We start from the raw sequence: 21,120 nt of genomic DNA on the forward strand, positions 1-21,120 counted from the left end.
TTCGTTTCTGGAAGATCCTCATGTCCAATCACTCATGAGCTCCACATTGATCTAACCCTAGATTTCATCGTATCTAGAGAATCAGTCCTTCCACAAAGCATGGAAAGGTTCAGTTTGATCACCTCACAGCTTTAACAGTGAAGGCTTCCAGTGGGTCAGTTCTTGGTCCCCTGTTGTTCTCTCCCAAATTACTGGGTTCAGTAATCAGCTATTATATCAGTGCTATACTGGGTACTCACAACTTTACCTCTCTGGTTTGTGAAGTACCTTCATGTAGTCTCCTCTTGAGGCATCCCATTTCAGCAAGAATCAAATTCAAAACGCATTTCTTCCAGACGTCCAAAGAGTTTTCGAACATTATCGAAATTCCAGTGGCGAACCATGACTATTAGAGCTGGGACTTGAGCTCAGCCAAAACTTTGCCAGACACCCAGGGCAAAGGATTTTGCGAGGGATTAGCAGCAGGATGCCAGGTAGCTCTGTCGTGTGTAGTTGTCGATGTTGATTTTAAAAGTAGCTCAGTAAATTACACAGGGAAATGAATACTTAAGTCTGAGTGAAAAATACTGGGGTGAGTGTGTGTAACCGACTCGAACCAGTCAGTTACTCTAATAATAACTCAAAGGTGGGGTTTACATTAGACCGTATCAGCGGATCATCAGATTAACATTTTTAAAATGATTAGTGTGCACACAGCAACGCCAATACACGATTCGCGTGCACATAGCAACGCCAATACACAGATACGCTCGGCTCCGCAGGCATCCTGCGCTCCAAATCACTCCGCCCTGAACAGCGAGTGCCCTCTGGAGGGTGCGCACTCCGGCCCTGCGCAGCTCACACAGCGCGCGAGTGAAGCGCACGAGCAGTGATTTGGGACTGAGCCGCTGTGTGTGTGATCTCAGTGCATGTCGGGCATGCGCGTCACTTACCACTTGCAAGTGGAAGGATGGCAAGCCTAAAGACAATCATAACTACACAATGGGCAGTATTTGCATCAGTATTTGCAGTATTTTCATACTTTTATACTCTTTAATGAAAGGTGATACAAGGCGGAAGTCCACGCCGTTTTTCAGCAGTCGCGTCACATGACCAACGCCAGCGAATCAGGAAGGTGGATGTCACAGTGACGTTGTCCAATGACGACGCCAGCTAGAGCTCAGCACAGCGTATCCGCGTATTCTCAATGTTTACACAGCACCGGACCAGACACGATTTGGATTGAATACGTGGACCCTGGCGGATTCCCGTTTCCCGGCGTTTCCAGGCGTTTTAATGTAAACGGACAGTGCATCCGCGAAGAAAACGAGACAGATACGGTCTAATGTAAACTTGGCCAAAGTCTCTGTTGGCTAATAGATGATGCGGAGGAGGTGAAGAGTTGATCTGTCAGCATTTATTCTGGAAAACAATGAATGACCGGGCGATCAGCACACGGAGACAGGGCAAAGACTTCTGGCATCCCGACAACATAATACACCAGTTAGCACCCAGCTAAATGGCTACTCAGATAAACACTCGACTTTTCACACGGAATTTTACGACACTAATTTACATATTTGATCCGAAACAAACAGCGGCTGTGTGTCCAAACATTCTTACATCAAAAAATAAACATCATATCTTCAGAAAAATTAAAAATATAGTGTATTAATGAATATTGTCCATGCAGGATTCATGACACCAGCTTCCTCCTTTCTAGACATCCCAAGCACAATAATGTCCACAGGCGTGTTACGCTAATTAACGCCCCATCGGAAACAATAGTGGAACCATTAACATTAACAGAACCCAAGAAATTAACATATTTTACAATAGAGGGATTTGGGGAAGTTCACAAAAAAACCCTAAACTTTTTTCATATGAAATTATGACATTGCTAAATGCGCGTAGAAGAAGAGCCTGGAGACAGAAATCTTAGTTTCTCAGGCTACATCCACACAACGGCAACGAGATTTTTTTTTAAATATCGCATCCACATGGGCAACGGATCAGTAAAATATCAGGTACATATGGCAACGCAACGCTTGCTGAAAACGATGCAATACACATGCCACACCTCTACGTGCGCTGTAAGACGGTCCCATCGGAGACACCAGAACAATAGAAGAAGTATGACGCATGCGCATAAACCCCTTCTTCTGTAGTATCAGCCACATAAAGTTTTGATTGTTAATCAGTAGCATAAAATAGTTTCTATTGTCTAAGACACTTATTTATATTTCATATTAAAACGTCTATGTAAATTAATACATAGAAAGCCTGGCCAGGCGCTGAATGTTCTTCTGCCTTCACTTTAAGAGAAATTCAGGGCGAGCATGAGCCTAGGTTCTTCCCTGTCACTCACCCTGTCACTGTCACACGCACACACCTTCTCACTCGCTATCCTATGGATATAGTCCCTTTAAATCACGTGCTCGTTTTTTGAATGGAGATGCGGAAAGAGGAATGAATGGGGGTAGATGGAAGCCGGTACGCCAACATTCTGATATCCTCCAGAATTCTTTAATGGTCTGGAATAAATTGAATGCTACACATTGATGGATTACTTTGTTCTTCTACGCCCTTTTTGAGGAATGTATTGTCGGACTTAAACCAACATCTGAAGAGGTGAGATTGCTCCTTTTTTTTTTTTCCTTTTTTTCCTTTTTATTTGTTGACAACTCGCATAGAGTTTGTTACACTTCTACCCGGCGTGAAGCACTCACAGTCATGTGGTTGTGACGTCATCGTAAGCAAATCCGTTCTACTCATCCAGACGACTTCGCAACGGCGCCGTTGCCAGATTTTTCCACTCTGGAACCCGTTCTCAAAAGATTTCGTTTTGGGGCACCCAAAACGCCGGTGCCGTGTGGACGCCAGGCCGAAACGATAAACAATTTTATCAGATTCACCTGAATCTGTTGCCGTGTGGACAGGGCCTCAGTTGTTAGCCTGTGCTACTTGCTCTTGATAGCACTGGCTTGACCGCTCGCGTTGGCCTTCGAGCAGGCCTAGGGTGATACATTTTTGGTCCTTCCTACTATAAATCAAAATCTGATTGGTTAATTAATCTGTCTCTTCCTCCATAAACATACACTGCCATGGCCTTCTGTCCCGGCAATGAAGTCCTAACCAATGAGTGAGCCAGCTCTAAACTCTTCTCAGCCGAGAGACAACAAACAAAAAAAAAATCTCATTGGATAACTTGATTTTAATGTTTTCAGGACAGTAACCCTTTCATTTCTGAAACAAATTTGATAGAAAATGAAGCCAAATTAGAAGAGAATAACTATGATGAAAGAAATTAAATATAACATTTGAAATGCTGACACAGCAGGGAAAATAAGTATTGAACACGTCAACATTTTTCTCAGTAAATATATTTCTGATGGGGCTACTGACATGAAATTTTCACCAGATGTTGGTAGCAACCCAAGTAATTCACGCATACAAAGAAATCAAAACATACAGTATGTGTCCATAAATTAAGTGTAATAAAGTGGAATGACAGGGAATAAGGATTGAACACATGAAGAAAAGGAGATGCAAAAGGAAAGCCAAGAAACCAGCTGAAATCTGTCAGTATTTCGAAAGCAATCCTGCCCTTGATCAGTACAAATTAATATCAGCTGGTTTCGGCCAAATTGATGGCCGATAAAAAGGTTTCTCATTACCAAGGTGTCACACAAGAAGCATCTCATGATGGGTAAAAGCAAAGAGCTCTCTCAAGACCTTCGCAACCTTATTGTTGCACAACATACCAACGGCATTGGTTACAGACGTATTTCTAAACTTTTGAAATGTTCCAGTGAGCACCGTTGGGGCCATTATCTGGAAGTGGAAAGAACATCATTTCACCATAAACCGGCCACGATTAGGTGCTCCTCGCAAAATTTCTGACAGAGGAGTCAAAAGAATAATCAGAAGAGTTGTCCAAGAGCCAAGGACTACTCGCAGAGAGCTTAAGAAGGACCTGGAATTAGCAGGTACAGTTGTTTCAAAGAACACAATAAGTAATGCACTCAACCGCCATGGCCTTTATGCACGCTCACCGTGCAAGACTCCATTGCTGAAGCAAAAGCATGTTGAAGCTCGTTTAAAGTTTGCTGCACAACATTTGGACAAGCCTATGAAATACTGGGAGAATATAGTCTGGTCAGATGAGACCAAAATTGAACTCTTTGGATGCCCATGTTTGGAGGAGAAATGGCACTGCACATCACCCCAAAAACACCATACCAACAGTGAAGTTTGGAGGTAGGAACATCATGGTGTTGGGGCTGTTTTTCAGCATATGGTACTGGCAGACTTCATATAATTGAAGGAAGGATGAATGGAGAACTGTACCGAGACATTCTTGATAAGAATCTGCTGCCATCTGCCAGGATGCTGAAGATGAAACAAGGGTGGACATTTCAGCAAGACTGTGACTAAGTTTACATGCACATCCAAATCGAGCTGCTGTCGGTAATCGAGCTGAAGGTCCCAGCAGGGTGCCAGAGAAATCCAATCCTACATGCACACAACTGAAATCGGGCTATTGTGTGAGGTGCATTGTGCACCCGAGCCACAGGTGGCGCAACACGCCCCATCGTGTTGGTACACTTCCGGTTGTCGTCATGAAGAAGAGCTATTCAAGAGTGTAAACAAAGTTATCAGTTCTGTGTTCTCCATTGCGCGTTTTTCTCCCATCCATGAATTTTAATATATTCAACTCCTTAAGCTGAATGAGCATGAACTCTGTCTCCTCATTGCTCCAGAAGTGCACGTTTCTGCTTGCCTGTGGCAGTGGGGGCGTGGTCAAGCGCCGGTCTGTGACAGGAGGGCGGAGCCAGGGAAGGTGAGTGGCAGAACGACAGTACACCTGACGGTAATTAACCTGTGTTTGTGTGGCTTCCCAGTAACCGCGCCCTATTTAAGGAGGCAGAGGGAGAGCAGAGGGGAGAGCTCATCCCGGGACTAGAACACAGCGCGCGCGCGTGTGCGCACGCGCTTCTCTCAAGAATAAAAGTAGGCTGTTAAACTGAAAAGTCTGACAATAAAAAGCCTATTAGTACCAGAAGCTTTGTCCTGCCGTCCTCTGTGCTCCACCCACACTTCAGAGAGCTCTACATCCACATTTTCTCTTCTTCGTTTGTTCCTCCTGACCTCTTCTGCTGCTCGCTACTACTGTTGTCATGCCGACCGAGGCTGTTGTGTTTCCCGCTTGTGGTCTCGTCACTCGTCACTTCCGGAAGTAGCTCGACAACTAGCTCGATAGGGTATACATGCACAAAGTAGCTCGGCAGAAATCGCATAAACTAGGTCGTGTAGCTCGATTCCGAGAAATCAAGTTCGGTTCAATTTCAGCCGAATTAAGGTGTATACATGGCATTTTGAACTTCGATTTCAGTCGAACAACGGCAGAAATTCGATTCTCTCTATGTGCATGTAAACGTAGTGAGTGATCCCAAACATACAGCCAAGGAAACTCTCAATTGGTTTCAGAGAAAGAAAATAAAGCTGCTAGAACGGCCCAGTCAATCACCCGACTTGAATCCAATTGAAAATCTTTGGAAAGAACTGAAGATCAGAGTTCATAGAAGAGGCCCCCGGAACCTTCAACATTTGAAGACAGTTTGTGTGGAGCAATGTCTGAGCCTTCCCTGAAGGCTGAGAAGGCTTCCCCTCTGCGAAGCTCTCTGGTTTATAACTTCACATCTACAGGCCAACTTAGGTGTTTGGTTGTCTGCCAAGCCCATCTCGAATGTTCATGCATGCTTGTAAGGCAAGCACTGGGCTGCCTCGGTGTCCTGGCTCTTCAGTGGTAGAATGAGATAAGTATGACGCAATTTTTTTTTTTCTCTCTGCAATTGCTTTGCCTTTTTTGGATAATTTTTTCGACTTTTTTTTTCTGACCAATTGGGTTTTTTTTGCATTATCCTGCTTGGTTTCCTGAATTTTGTATAAGAACTTCATTCTGAAAAAAAGCAGATAGAATCAGGTCGACGAGACCAGTTTGAGACAATATCACACAAGAAAAACAAAGACTCAAGTCCAAGTTGAGACTCGTACGCAGTTGAGACACCCCTCTGTTTCGCTGAAACCCGGCCGAGTGCCACAAGCAGCACTCAAGTCTGCAGTTCCGTCTGAGGTCTGAATACTGATGTATTCAGTTTCATTATTAACTCCTCATTATTTCTGCTTAACACAACTCTGAATACGGCTCTCTCTGCATGTCTCTCCCTTTGTTGTTCTCGCTCTCTCTTTCTTTCTTTCCGTTGCAGGGCACGTTCTTCCATGTTCCTCTTCTTCATCAGTGTCCTTCTGACATTTCATGTTTCTCTCTGTCTTGTTCTTGAAATTGGGCAGAAACAGAAACCAAGAGAAGGACAAAGAAAGCGAGAATAGATATATTCAGACCCCGACCGTGCTGCTCTTCCTGCCACTGCAGAACGACCTTCAGTTAATGAGGACACACACACACGCGCACACACACACACACACACACACACCGCTCTCTAGGTAGGTTTCTATCTAAACATGTGAAGCAAATTTCTGAGAAGAGTAATACCACAGTCCAAATCCCATCCTAATATACTGCACTATCAGACAAAATATATTTGAATAGGGCTGTCAGTCAATTCAAAAAATGAACTAATTAATTGCACGTTTTGCAATGAATCAATCGTGATTATTTGCGATTTAAAAACTGATTTTTCTTTTTCAGACTAAAGCTTATCATGCATATTGAAATGTAAAATCACCAAATTAATGTAGAGTAATCACACAGGATGTATATATTTCAGACACCATTGTTTAATAGCATCTTTAAACACAGAGCTACACACACAACTATGTAGCTGCAGAAAGAAAACTCAGGCTTATAAAGTGCCATTTGATTTCAAAATCAAGGCCCCATACAGAGAGAGAGAGAGCGAGAGAGAATGCACATACAGAAAACACTGGCAGAAAACACTATGCTCGTGGGTTGGAAATTTTTAGCTATCCAAGTAGCCAAAGCACTGGTAACCTTTTCACTTACTGGTTTAGTTATTCGCCCACGAGTACCACACTCCTGTAATATAGACTGGCGAACAGTACAGATGGTTTCCACAGGGTGTTTTGCGTGAAAGCCGTATTTTAAAGACGAATTGCTTCTGTGATCATTGAATTCGGCTTTGCGAGCTGTGCAAATTACTTTCGTTTTCTCAACTTTTTATATCGAAGCTTTCCGCCCAAAACTCCTTCACTGTTCGTCTCCATCTTTAGCTAGGAATTGTCTCTGGCTAGGATGAGGTTTCACGGCATCTGTGTCATAGGTCAGCCCTCACACAGGAAGTAAACAAAACACAGCTGCGTTAATTGCATAAATTTATTTTCACACGTTCAAAATCAAGTCAGAGTCCTTCCCACACCATGTGGCGGCGCCGATCTCCGTTTCCGTAGCCTTCGGCTTCTCGCCTATTACATAGCTAGGGTTACAGTGGGGGGCTAGCCCTCTGGTAACCTCGAGAGTTTGACTCCCCACTCGCATTTGTATTGCAGCGTGCCTTGCCAGATGACAGTCGGCACCATTTTTATGATGGCCTTTGGTATGGCCCGACCGTGAGTAGAACTTGCGATCGAGAGGCAGACATGCTAACCACTAGGCCACTCACCAGTCTATTTTAACACGTTAGATCCATCAGTTATCTGGAGCTGCTTATCCTGTGCAGAGTCATGGGCAAGCCGGAGCCTATCCCAGCTGATTATGGGTGAGAGGTGGGGTACACCTTGGACAAGTCGCCAGATCATCGCAGGACTGACACACAGAGACAAACAACCATTCACACCTACGGTCAATTTAGAGCCACCAATTAATCTAACCTGCATGTCTGTAGGGGAAACCGGAGCACCCAGCGGAAACCCATGCAGACACGGGGAGAACATGCAAACTTCACACAGAAAGGCCCCCGTCGGCCACTGGGCTCGAACCCAGAACCTTCTAGCTGTGAGGTGACAGTGCTAACCACTACACCACCGTACCTCTACGTATATTTCATTGTTTATTTGACATTTATTTTTATTTTTTAAGTTGTCACTTGCTTTTACATCATATTTGATTTGATATCAAAAATCGACTTAACAAGCCGATAAATAAATATTATATCGAGCAAGTATATCAAACCCATCTCTGAAAACACATAACGTATAAATCCCCAGATAATTATCGACATAACATTTGGACTTTACTTCTGAACTTAAGTCACCAACTTTGAAAATGGCCAAAAGAATCAAACTTCATTATTTATTTTTATCCATCATTCACTTTAACCTTGGATTTCCCTGTTATTAATAAATCCATTAAATTTATTTGCTTGTAGCTAATAAGTGTAAAGGGTTTGGGGTCAGAAACTGATTTACTGTAACTTGCTGTTGAATTCACGTCGGTATCAATTTCACCTTTCGTGTTCAGGGCTGTCATGATTGACTTTTTGAACACCAAAAAGGAATCTAGAACTTGCAAACGCATGCAAGTATGGCCCACAAGACTACAAATTTCGAACTAAGCGACCGAGTGCAGCAGACTGAGGTTCGGGACGAAGCTACAGAAAGTGCATTGCGACCAGGAATGTTTGGATTTATGCCCAGCTCAGACGGCAGAAAGACACATGTTGTGACCTGCGATCGGTCGGGTGGCGACCGATCGCAGGTGGACACAGGCGTTTTGCATCAAATCCTTCGTTGTGGTCAGACGTATTGCAAGACGCAGAGTTTTTATGGCGAATCTGTGCCGATCGCAGGGTGTTGCGGAGTGAATCGTGCAGGCGTTGCACAATCAGACGCATGATTGGCTGCTTCTACCTGTGAGTGTTAAAGCGTGAAGTCAGAAGTCCCTTGCAAATAGTCTGCGATTCGATAAGATTTGACGCAACGTAGCTCTGCGTCTCACTATTTCCGTCATTTATCCTGCCTACTACTACTTGCGTCGAATAGCAAGTAATCACACGAGTAATCGCACCACCACCTGCAAATCCACCATCTATTTATACCCCGCGTTCGGACCTGGCATCTAGCTGCGTCTGGTTACAACCGGTTGAGTCTAGTCTTGCAACGAGTTACGACAGGACGCAACCAGTCGGAAGCAGACGCAGGTTGACGCAGCGCACAGAAAACCTTGAAAAATATAAGGCCATAAGACCGCTCGCAGGTTGTTGTAAACTATTTGCAGGTGCAGTCTGCGTGTACCTGCGATGCATCACAGCCATCTCTAAAGACTTGTCTTCCCCTGCGTCTAGCTGCCACTACCTTCTTCAACCTGCGATTGGTCGCTCAAGCATTGCACGACCGCCTGCCTCTACATGCGTCAACCTGCTATTTGCACCGATTGGAAACGAATCGCAGCTGAAATGCCAGCAGACCGTGATCCACTCGCGTCAACCTGCCTTTACTAAAGACCTTCTGCAACACTCTGCCGTTATCTGCGTCGTCGTGCGTCAATGCAAGACCAGTTTTGCGATTTTGTTATCGCAGGTAGACGCAAGTCGTTAAAAACTAGTTGCAGCCTGCTGTCTGACCTGGGTATTAGCTCCTGAACACTTATTGCTCGAAGATTTATACCACACTTTGACCCACTATTTGGGACACCAGCCATGGAGAGCCTTGAACACTCAGTGTCTGTCGGTCTCTCACTCTTTTTGCCTGTCTCCCTCGATCTGGCCTCTATCCCTGTCTCCTGCTGGTTGATTAGCCGTGAATGAGGACAAGTGTAGGTAAAGAAAAGCCCATCTTCTCTCTCACACACTCCCGGTCAAAGCCATTTATCCCTCACTCTTCTGGTTTATTTTCTGTTTGAACCATAAATTACTTCCTGAACGGAAAAACACAGCAAACAGAATGAAAACGAGAGGATAGGAGAGAGAGAGAGAGAGAGAGAGAGAAGACTAAGTCAATACACAAGATGACTGTGCTGACCTTTAATCTCCATCCAGATGTCTCCCTCTCTTTCCTTTTTTCTCTCATTTTTTTCTGTCATAGGTTTTCTCTCGCTCCACTGAGTTGCTTTCTCCCATTTATTCCTTCAGTGCTAAAGCTTTCTTCTTCTCTTTCTCACAGAGAGACAGATGCACATAGAGGGGAAAACTGACACAAAGGCACATGGAGAAAGAGAGAATTAATACACAGAGGAGCTGGAATTGTGAAATTCTTTTAAAAAGTGTATTCAATTTTATTTGGTGAAGATCCATAGTATTTTCATGCATTACTGATATTATTAATAAGTATCTTTCTTTCTTTCTTTTTTATTTTTTACAGACATTCGATGTAGCCTGCATTAGTATTTGCATGGCATAAACCACAGCAAGTCCTTAAAGGAGATACACAGAACCTTTATTTTTAAATACATTTCTGAGTGGATAGTATCTCCATCCATGACTCTTGTATGCTGCATAAATGGGAATAAAAAAATATATTTTTGAGAGTTAAAATCGACCGCAAAGTTGGCATTTGAGCTGCCCCGCTGAGCCAGCCAGCCCTGGGTGTGTGACGTCACAGCGGCAACCGGTTTTAAGGCCGAGGCCTTTTATAGCTATAGACCAAAGCCAGACTTGGCAGGCGAGAGTGGTTGCAATGGCCTCTTCGTTCAGATTTATTGGAGATTCTTCAGATTCCTCGTATACTAATGCATCTGACTGTAATAGTCCTGAAATTTGAGTGTGTGTACAGTACATGCTACTCCTGTACATGTAGAACTGTATCTGTCCGAACCATCGGAAAGTGAATCCGATAGTAACACGTCGGCCACAGAGGCCCCCACCGTACGAAATAAAGCCAGAGAACAAAGCCGTCTAGAGAATTGGATGGAATTGAACTAACAGACTCATGCGACTCTCATTAAAACAGGATAGGTGTTATAACTTATGCAACATAGGCATACATGCATGCATTTTCACTGATAAAATGTAAACGGCGAATTAAATAATCAGAACTGAGACAATCACATTCTGAAGCAAATTAAATAATCTTATACAGGTAACTTAAACACACAATACAAGTTACATGTATTAATCTAAATGCAGGTAAACGACGAGTGTTGTTGTTGTGTAACCAAATGAGAGTCGCATCTTAACCGTCTGCGTTCTCGCTTCTTGAAGGCCGATCTTGTGGCCGATTGTTTTGAAACAATCTGACTTTCAGTTGTTCGTTCAGTTCTTCGTTCATTTGCTTCTTCCACATAAGGGCGAGATATTGCTGCTGAGGCAAGCATATCCAGCAGAAAAAGAAAAAAAAAGCAGATCCAGCAGAGAAATCTGACGACTGGTCTACTCATTCTCCATTTTCTCCATACTGAGTACTCCGCCATTACTGCTTGGCTCACACTCCAGGAGAACTGGTGCAACTGAACTTACTTTCCTTTTCTTGTAGTTTTCTTTTCCTTTAATTGTTGGTACTGCACCCTCTTTCAATACGGGCTTATAGCCAATGCTCCTCAACAGATCAGAGGTCTCGTACGAGTCATCAGTAAAACGTGCTCGTGAATTTATCGCAAAACGCGTCCAAATCTTTGCAGTTTGAACATTCTTGGGCCATGACTGCAACATAAATCCACCTTCTGTCGTGTTGCTGCACTGGCTAGCAACACATCTACGTAGCGTGTTGATAAATTAGCTCAGAATGGAGGATCGAAGTTGCAGTCAGCTCTGTGTTTTAGTATAGTGGAAATGGCGATGAGACCAATAGACTTCCTGCTGTGACGTCACAGATGTCAAGGTCATTCACTCAGACCGCTACCTATATGAATAATTTTAACCTCCTAGGGCTTAGCGGTCACATGCGTGGACAGCACTTTATGGAAATTCGGAACAAGAATCCACATATGTGGACATGCTTTTTATCTAAAAGTACATCTTATCAAAAGATGATGCTTAGTTTTTATTCTAATCAGGTTCTAATAAGCCCAAATAGCAAAGAGAAATAAAAAATGCATGTAAAAAAAACAGCTTGGGCCTTAGGAGGTTAAAAAGGTGAAAATAGAGTACACCATAAATAAACAGATTATTTCGCAAAAATATATATCTATGTTTAGGAAGGGGCGGCACGGTGGTGTAGTGGTTAGCGCTGTCGCCTCACAGCAAGAAGGTCCGGGTTCAAGCCCCATGGCCAGCGAGGGCCTTTCTGTGTGGCGTTTGCATGTTCTCCCCGTGTCCGTGTGGGTTTCCTCTGGGTGCTCCGGTTTCCCCCACAGTCCAAAGACATGCAGGTTAGGTTAACTGGTGACTCTAAATTGACCGTAGGTGTGAATGTGAGTGTGAATGGTTGTCTGTGTCTATGTGTCAGCCCTGTGATGACCTGGCGACTTGTCCAGGGTGTACCCCGCCTTTCGCCCGTAGTCAGCTGGGATAGGCTCCAGCTTGCCTGCGACCCTGTAGAACAGGTTAAAGTGGCTAGAGATAATGAGATGAGATGTTTAGGAAGTGTGTGTTTTGATCAGAGAAGCCACTTCATGCAAATTTGAGTCCAGTTTTATTCGACAGCCTTTAGGCAAAAACTTAAGTTTAGACTCAAATCTGTAGCCATAGGCATTTTTTTGCACTTCAGAAAACACTGCTAAAGTGCACCTTGTACACGATACCATTTGCTAACTATAGCGTTATCTACATATACATAACATGAATGAATTACATAGTATATGAATGCTATGTATATCCAGAGCATTCATACTGCATACTGTGTCTTTTCATGCTGGATTTATTGCACTTAGCATGACAATTACATCTATGGCACTGAAAATGTTTTGTAACCAAACGTCATGTTGCAGGTTCATTAAAGCAGGGATATTTCTGCCAACTGAAAACATCCATGGTAGGGATTTTAACAAACAAATAAAAATTTTGTGCAAACACCATTCTCATTTATCTGTGATCACCACTGAAAACCCAGGAGATACGTTTTCATCATTATTAACACATTTACCAATATACTAACCCTGTTTCCAGAAAAGTTAGGATGTTTTCTAAAATGCAATTAAAAACAAAAATCTGCGATTCGTTAATTTACGTGAACCTTTATTTAACGGACAAAAGTACAAAGAAAATGTTTTCAATAGTTTTACTGACCAGCTTAATTGTATTTTATAAAAATATAAATGAAGTTACTTGTATTACATCATCTTTTGTTTGAGTAACACTTTTTAATTGTATGGGAACTGAGGATCCTAATTGTTGCAGTTTTGCAACTGGAATTTTTGTCCATTCTTGCTTGATACGAGACTTCAGCTGCTCAACAATCCGTGGTCGCCGTTGTCTGATTCTCCTCTTCATGATGCACCATTCATTTTCAATAGGAGACAGATCCGGACTGGCAGCAGGCCAGTTAAGCACACACGCTCTGTGTCTATGAAGCCACGCTGTTGTAGCCCGTGCAGAATGAGGCCTGGGATTGTCCTGCTGAAATAAGCATGGACTTCTCAGGAAGAGACATTGCCTTGATGAATATGTCTATCTAAAATCACAATATATGCCTCAATATATCAACGATACCTTCACACACACACACACACACACACAACTCACCCATGCTGTAGGCACTGATGAAGTGCGTCAACTTGTGGAAAAGAGGTGCGTCACCTTTTAGGGCTGTATTCAGGCTTGACAACTTAAGTTCAATCATTACTTCAGTGTTTTCTCGGATAAAGTTTTTCATATTCACACTTGACTTACGGTATGCAGATGCATGAATTTTTGACCGATGACCCACGTGCAGTCTATGCCTCCAAGGTTGCCAGATTTTTCTTGTGTTGAGCCCTTAGGACAAGAGTGTTTCAGCTGTTTCTAAACCACCACCACCACCTTTAAAGACAAACATTTTCTTTGAAGCCTGAGAGAAAATATGGACTGAAAAAGCAGATAGCATTTTTCCGTTTGCCGTCAGTTGCAATAGGATGAAGCATAAAACAAGCGAGAACATTAAAAAATGCAATTGAGATTAATTTGATAATATACAGAGTAGAAGTACACAGTAGTTGTCTAATATATTGCAGATATATTAAAACTGTCATGAAAAGGACAAGGAAGGGATCCTAATCATGATAATCAGTGCACATTTCTCAATTAACCCTTTGGTGACTGACCCCTTGAAAATGGTTCCTCCAGGAACAATGACGTTTCAGTTGTCAAGACAACGGAAAAACTAAAATACAAAACCAGAAAGATACGTCACAATGCTCTTGTGCACAAAACAAAATGCTCTTGTATTTTAGTTTTTCCGTTGTCTTGACAACTGAAACGTCATCGTTCCTGGAGGAACCATTTTCAAGGGGTCAGTCACCAAAGGGTTAAACAATCTAGATTCCATTTATATTGACTGGATGCTCGTCTAAAAAATAGCTCTTGCTCCAGGACATACTTTGGACTAACAGCAGGAGAAAGAAAGCTTAAGGTAGGGATGAAAAAGCAGAAGTGAATGAACTGGTCAAGCAAACAATTCTTTCTTTCTTTCTTTCTTTCTTTCTTTCTTTCTTTCTTTCTTTCTTTCTTTCTTTCTTTCTTTTATTTTAGTGTGGTAAACTGAACAACATTTATTGACAATATATTGAAATTGTAATGTATGTGTGTGTACGCACTGTACTTTTTCCATGTTTTTATTATACTACAGTATTTTGAGTTTTGATCGCACAGGGAAAAGGGTGCTGTGTCCATCTCGGGTAGTAAAATGGGAAATTGTTCCTCTAGAAGTGATTTAGGTGCAGTGATCTGACGCACCATGCTTTGTCATGTCTATTTAGTGCAAAGAAATGTTCAATTTGAGATATTATTGTCCCTCAGGTACCATATAGTCAAGTAGATAGTATATAGTCTTAAGATGTCATCGTAAAATGTGTGTGTGTGTGTGTGTGTGTGTGTGCGTGCGTGCGTGCGTGTGTGTGTGTGTAGGTTTTACTCTGCAGAGATTGCCATAGGCCTGTTTTTCTTACACATGAAAGGCATAATATACAGGTGAGTAGATACATACATAGACACATTTCATTCAAAATTCTTAATTTTCAGGGAAACATTAATTCATTTCTGAAGTGTGCAGGACAAACAGGAAGTCCAGGTTCAGACAAACAGGAAGTACAGTATATGCCTAGACAAATATGACCTATATAGATACTTCAGATAAACAGAATGTGCATCGTCAGATAAAAAGAAACTGCTTATTCAGATAAACAGGAAGTTATTGTCCAGATAAACAGTTTGGTGGATAATGTGATGTTGTCTGTCTTCCTCTCGCTCTCTTCTGCAGGGATCTGAAGTTAGATAATGTAATGCTGGATGCCGAAGGCCATATTAAAATCGCGGATTTCGGGATGTGTAAGGAGAACATGTTGGAGGGCGTGACCACCAAAACTTTCTGCGGTACCCCGGACTACATCGCTCCCGAGGTTTGTTTGTGTGTGCATGTGTTGTGTATGGGAAATGCCTGTTACAAGTTCATATAGATATTTAGCACTTAATATTTAGCATTAGAGTCTGAAGCAAAAATGCATAATAGTCTTGGAGGAGATACCACAGACTGAAGTTTCAATCTAAGGCAGTGGAGGAAACGTATTAGCATTAAGGACGTCCTGAAAGATTGGGTATCAGGGTAAATCCAGACATATTTTAATATTTTCTACATCAGTTGAAAACGTGACCTTAGAATGAACTTCGACAACTTGGAGCAGAGAAGCTCATTGAAAGTTGGTTATCTAGGCGACAAATAGGCATGTCACAATATATCATGTTATGATAAATCGTGATACAAATTTATGACAATTTGAGTCGATGAAAGAAAAAAATGCATTGTGATTCTTATCCGGCTGCGTAATCTCTAAGTTTTTCCGAGCGGTAATTGCATTGTTTAGACAGCACTAAGCAGGAAAACAAATGACTTCTCCATAGGCGGAAGTAACACAGCTCTAATGCTGTGGAAACACACACAAAAAAAAACAGATCTAAATGGGAAAGAGCTGTTGTGTGCTTGACTGTACAAATAGATTTAACAAGAAATTGGCGCTCTCTTTTTACAGTCTGCCAAAAGCTAAAGAAAAGAGAAGAAAAGGAATTAGTTGCTTTCTGTTTAAGCCTGACTGTAGCTTTCACAAATAAATGGTTCTTAAGAAATGGCTTATATCTTCTACATTTTTGTTTTTCATTTTGAATAAAAGTAATATTTTAGTTCACTATTTAAATAATATTGGCTGGCTTTGAGTGGTCTATCAGATGTATTCCATTCAGCGAGCATGATATTGAACGAGTCGAAGACGAGTTCAGTATCATGCTAGTTGAATGGAATATATCTGCTAGACGGCAGCACGGTGGTGTAGTGGTTAGCGCTGTTGCCTCACAGCAAGAAGGTACGGGTTCGAGCCCCGTGACCGGCGAGGGCCTTTCTGTGCGGAGTTTGCATGTTCTCCCCGTGTCCGCGTGGGTTTCCTCCGGGTGCTCCGGGTTCCCCCACAGTCCAAAGACATGCAGGTTAGGTTAACTGGTGACTCTAAATTGACCGTAGGTGTGAATGTGAGTGTGAATGGTTGTCTGTGTCTATGTGTCAGCCCTGTGATGACCTGGTGACTTGTCCAGGGTGTACCCCGCCTTTCGCCCGTAGTCAGCTGGGATAGGCTCCAGCTTGCCTGCGACCCTGTAGAACAGGATAAAGCGGCTAGAGATAATGAGATATCTGATAGACCACAAAAAAAGCCAGCCAATATTATTATTATATTATTATTATTATTATTATTATTATTATTATTATTATTATACATACACAATCTCTTCAGATCAGCATTCTCAAAGGACAATGCTAGCTTATAGGGATGAGTGAGTACAGCATTATCTGTACCTGTATCTGTTAACCATATGAATTATCCGTATCCGTACTTGGAGTGGGCGGGGCCTAACCCGGAAATGGGCGGGATTTAACCCGGAAGTGGGTCTGGTTGTCTTGAAATGGGCGGGGCTTTAACCAGTATGTTATTTTAAGCATGCAGTTGATATGGGTTGATCAGAAATTGTTATATTTATTGCTGATTAGAAAACTATTTACAGGACAGCATCAGCATTGAGCGTCAGATCAATGGTTTTGATCACGATAGCAAACGAACTATTTACAGAACAAGTTTTGCAACAATGAATACAACACATGCGGTTGCAATTATGAAATGAAATGTAATGAACAAGAGTTTTCATACTCAACATAACTTTCTCTTTTTTAACTTTTAATTTTTTTTATGATCTGTGTGATTTTTTTTTTGGTTCTTTTTTATTTTTTTTTATTTCCACACCAGGTGTGAGTGTGTGTGTGTAGCTTAATTTGTAATATTATTTATACCACTACTACCTAGAAAGTGTCAGACACTCAGTGCGTGAAGTAAAATAAAACTGGTTAGAGCCAACTGACGGTTTAAAAAAAAAAAACTCTGACGACCGGCAGAGAGAGAGTGTGTGTATAGCTTAATTTGTAATACTTATACCACTACTACCTTTATTTTTACATGAATTACAGCAAGAAAGTGTCAGACACTCAATGCGTGAAGTCAAAAAAACTGTTTTTAACTGACGGTTAAAAAAAGAAAAAAAAATCTCCAACACGCGAGTCGCTTTCTACCAAGCACCACGTCTGAACGAACCCACGTTTACCAGAACTCTTCTGGTTATAAGTAAGTACAAACTGAAATAAAAACAAACTTGAAGCTGAAGAAACCCGAAACGTTAACGGAAAAGACCCGCGAACCTGAGTGACTGAGGGAGAGACAGAGAGCTGTTCTCTGTGTGAGTGAGCAGAGCGGTGTGTGTAGGGGAGGGGCGCTGTGACGCTGTGTGAGGATTTTCATTCAGGCCGAGCACAGATATTGACTCGTATTACTCGTATAATACTCGTACTCAGCAAAAGTGCTTTATCCGTACCGGATACTTGTTTCAGCCAAGTATCCGGCTCAACTCTACGAGCTTACCTGTGACTTGGTGCTGTGAGTGCAGCAGTGCAGTCACCTTCCAGCCAGTGTCGTGCTAGCGAAGGCCAAAGCTAGCTCAGTCAAGCTGAATATTATTATTATTTTCCCTGTATAATTTACTGAGTTACTTTTGAAATCAACATCGACAATGCAGCGACGTGGCAGCCAGAATTCTCTCAAAATCTTCCGCTTTTAACGAAGCAAACCGCATGGCCATGCTTGTTTACAAATTGTCGCAGTCACTCGCGAGCACGCAAGTTTTACATCTCCGACGTGTCTCTTTTCCAGTTTTTCGATGTCTGTTGGTATGTTTTTCTCTTCTAAATATGCATGAAGAATATATAATGAAGTTCTGGTAGCCTTTAGGGTGTTCAGCACGTCTTCGGTTTCAGTTTATTTATCGAATGCTTAATTACAGCACAGCTAATCCTAGCAGTAGCACTGGATTAGCCTCATCTTCTGTCTTTCCCGGCGGACAAAGAAATGATTGTGTGCATGCGCAGCAGAAAAGTTTTGCCATTGGATCTTCGCATGAACTCCAATGTATGACGTTGTGTTGTCTTGACAATGTGCAGTATGATAACAGTATTGCACGCCGTCAACAAACCCATTAGAAGGGAATAGAATACATGTTTTTATTCCATGGAAAAAGTGTCCTGTATGTACAGTATAATAATAGATTTTACTCCAACCTTTAAAAATGTGGGTAAATAATTGTTGTTGGTTATAATATAGTAGGAAAATCAAAGTGTGAATCGAACTGAATCATGAATTGAGTGAATCGTGAATCGAAATGCCTAGTGACAAAGGATTCAAGACGTTTACAGCGTCAAACTATTTTATAGTGTGTAATGACAAGAGTCCATATGTGATTCCAGGCAGTTTCTGAAAGGCAACCAGTTTTGAATTCTTTATTGATAATCCAAATGGAAGCAACATCTCTGCCTTGTCTGTGTATCCCTGAGCAAATCAAGGACAAACATTACCTTTGTTATGTTCATAAAGTAGTTATGTCCCTGCAGACACTAGCATAGGCACTTCTGAGAGATTGCTTGTGTTTTCGACCAAAGCACTGCTGCAAATTAAAGATTGTTACCCTCGACAAAATTGGAAAAGGATTCTGTGGGAAGTCAGCGACAGCAGAGATGACAGTTTCTACCTTCCTTTCAAATACGAAAACGCTCCAAGTATAGGGTCATTGATGCCTGCATGAACAACGACACGAACCACAATACTCTTAAAGACAGCTTTACTGTATGTTTGTTGTATATTTCGCACACGCACATCAGAAACACAATGCAACCCAAGCATTCCTTACAATAGAGTCATCAACAATCAACAGAGAACGCTAATTTGTGTCTTGCTCCTGAATTTCCTGCTCGATAATGCTTATGATGCCTGTGCTCAATCATCATCATCATCATCTCTTTTGAAGGCTGTAAGACAGTTTCTATAACAACTTAGGTACTGATGGGGAGGGGTGAGCCCCGAAAGCATTTATCCAAACACTTCTATGTACCTCTGAAGCATCCACAGCTGGGGTAGGAGTCACACAAAATTCACACTTGCCTTCTTGCATAAGACTTGTGAATGCAATGCAGGAGTGACGCATCACATTCTGTTCAGGCTAAATGCCCAAGAGCATGCTGCTTCTGGTTTTTTTTTTTTTAAATAAAAATACAACTGCGTAAATGAAACACAAGCCATTGGGAAAGCCAAAGTTGGGCCAACTGTATAAAACGTGACATGAACAGCGTGAAAAAAAACCCAAAAACCCAATTCATCTTTTTTCTGGGAATGCTTCCAAGACTATTCTATTTTTACAAAAACAACAATTAGTGTCGTTAACGAGGTCACATTTTTAAAGACTTTATACAGAAGCAGTTTTCACCTTCAAAAACATCAAAGCTAATGAAAACCGTGAGGGTTTATACAAACATTGACATATCATGCATCAACCACTTTCTTCTTGTCAAACAGTTGTCTTATCAAATAGGTCTATTAAGAGCTGAGGTGTTGAACTCAATTTCTCCTGGTATTTTTGTGAGGGCCGTAAACTCGGGCTATTATGTTAAGTGCATCTATTCGCTAAGCTAATTACGGTCGTGTGTCAGCCATATTTAATTTCGCTTTATAATGGTAGCATAATTCATTTGTGTCACGGCTTCCATACTGTAGCAATAAAGATGAAATCCTCCTGTACTATGTGCTTATCTTCTCGAAGAGCAAACATGTCCTCACACACTGTGTGGTAGGTTTTTACGGGGGCATATTTTGACAAGCCTCACTTTTTCAGTGCTCATGCACTGACGTTTTGGTATCTCGAGCTTCTACTGACCCACAAACTCTGAAATCAGACAAACCAGTCAGTTTCTTCTGGGCTGCCTGTTTTAGAAAATGTGCTTCAACAAGCTGTTCATCGTTGACTCTTCTTTGTCACAAGAGGAGTTCATTAGAATAATGCCACCTCCTCATCTGAGGCCCTGTCCACACGGCAACGGATTCAGGTGAATCTGATAAAATTGTTTATCGTTTCGGCCTGGCGTCCACACGGCACCGGCGTTTTGGGTGCCCCAAAACGAAATCTTTTGAGAATGGGTCCCAGAGTGGAAAACTCTGGCAACGGCCCCGTTGCGAAGTCGTCTGGATGAGTAGAACGGATTTGTTTACGATGACGTCACAACCACATGACTGTCAGTGCTTCACGCCGGGTAGAAGTGAAACGAACTCGATGCGAGTTGTCAACAAATCCTATAACTAGTCCAAACACTGCGGAAGCAGTAACCAAAACCGCGCACCGCCCGTGCACTTTCCAAAAACAAAACCAATCCCGCCAGCAAAAATAGGAAAAAAAAGGAGCGATCTCACCTCTTCAGATGTTGGTTTAAGTCCAACAATACATTCCTCAAAAAGGGCATAGAAGAAAGTAATCCATCAACGTGTAGCATTCAATTTATTCCGGACCATTAACGAATTCTGGAGGATATCAGAATGTTGGCGTACCGGCTTCCATCTACCCCCATTCATTCCTCTTTCCGCGTCTTTCGTTTTACGCTACTGATTAATAATCAAAACTTTATGTGGCTAAAGCTACAGAAGAAGGGGTTTATGCGCATGCATCTACTTCTTCTATTGTTCTGGTGTCTCCGATGGGACCGTCTTATAGCGCACCTAGAGGTGTGGCATGTGTATTGCATCGTTTTCAG

General features: G+C 42.1%; 1 protein-coding gene across 1 annotated transcript in view; it reads left to right on the forward strand.

Annotated features, from left to right (window-relative positions):
- The window catches only part of prkcbb (protein kinase C, beta b), a 193,186-nt gene that overhangs the window by 152,641 nt on the left and 19,425 nt on the right, over window positions 1-21,120 (forward strand). Inside the window, exons 12-13 of the mRNA XM_060901290.1 lie at window positions 14,874-14,936; window positions 15,226-15,364. Of these exons, the coding sequence (XP_060757273.1) occupies window positions 14,874-14,936; window positions 15,226-15,364 (202 nt within the window). The remainder of the gene's footprint in view (window positions 1-14,873; window positions 14,937-15,225; window positions 15,365-21,120) is intronic.

Source organism: Neoarius graeffei, chromosome 20 (assembly GCF_027579695.1).
Source record: "Neoarius graeffei isolate fNeoGra1 chromosome 20, fNeoGra1.pri, whole genome shotgun sequence".
NCBI lineage: Eukaryota > Metazoa > Chordata > Actinopteri > Siluriformes > Ariidae > Neoarius > Neoarius graeffei.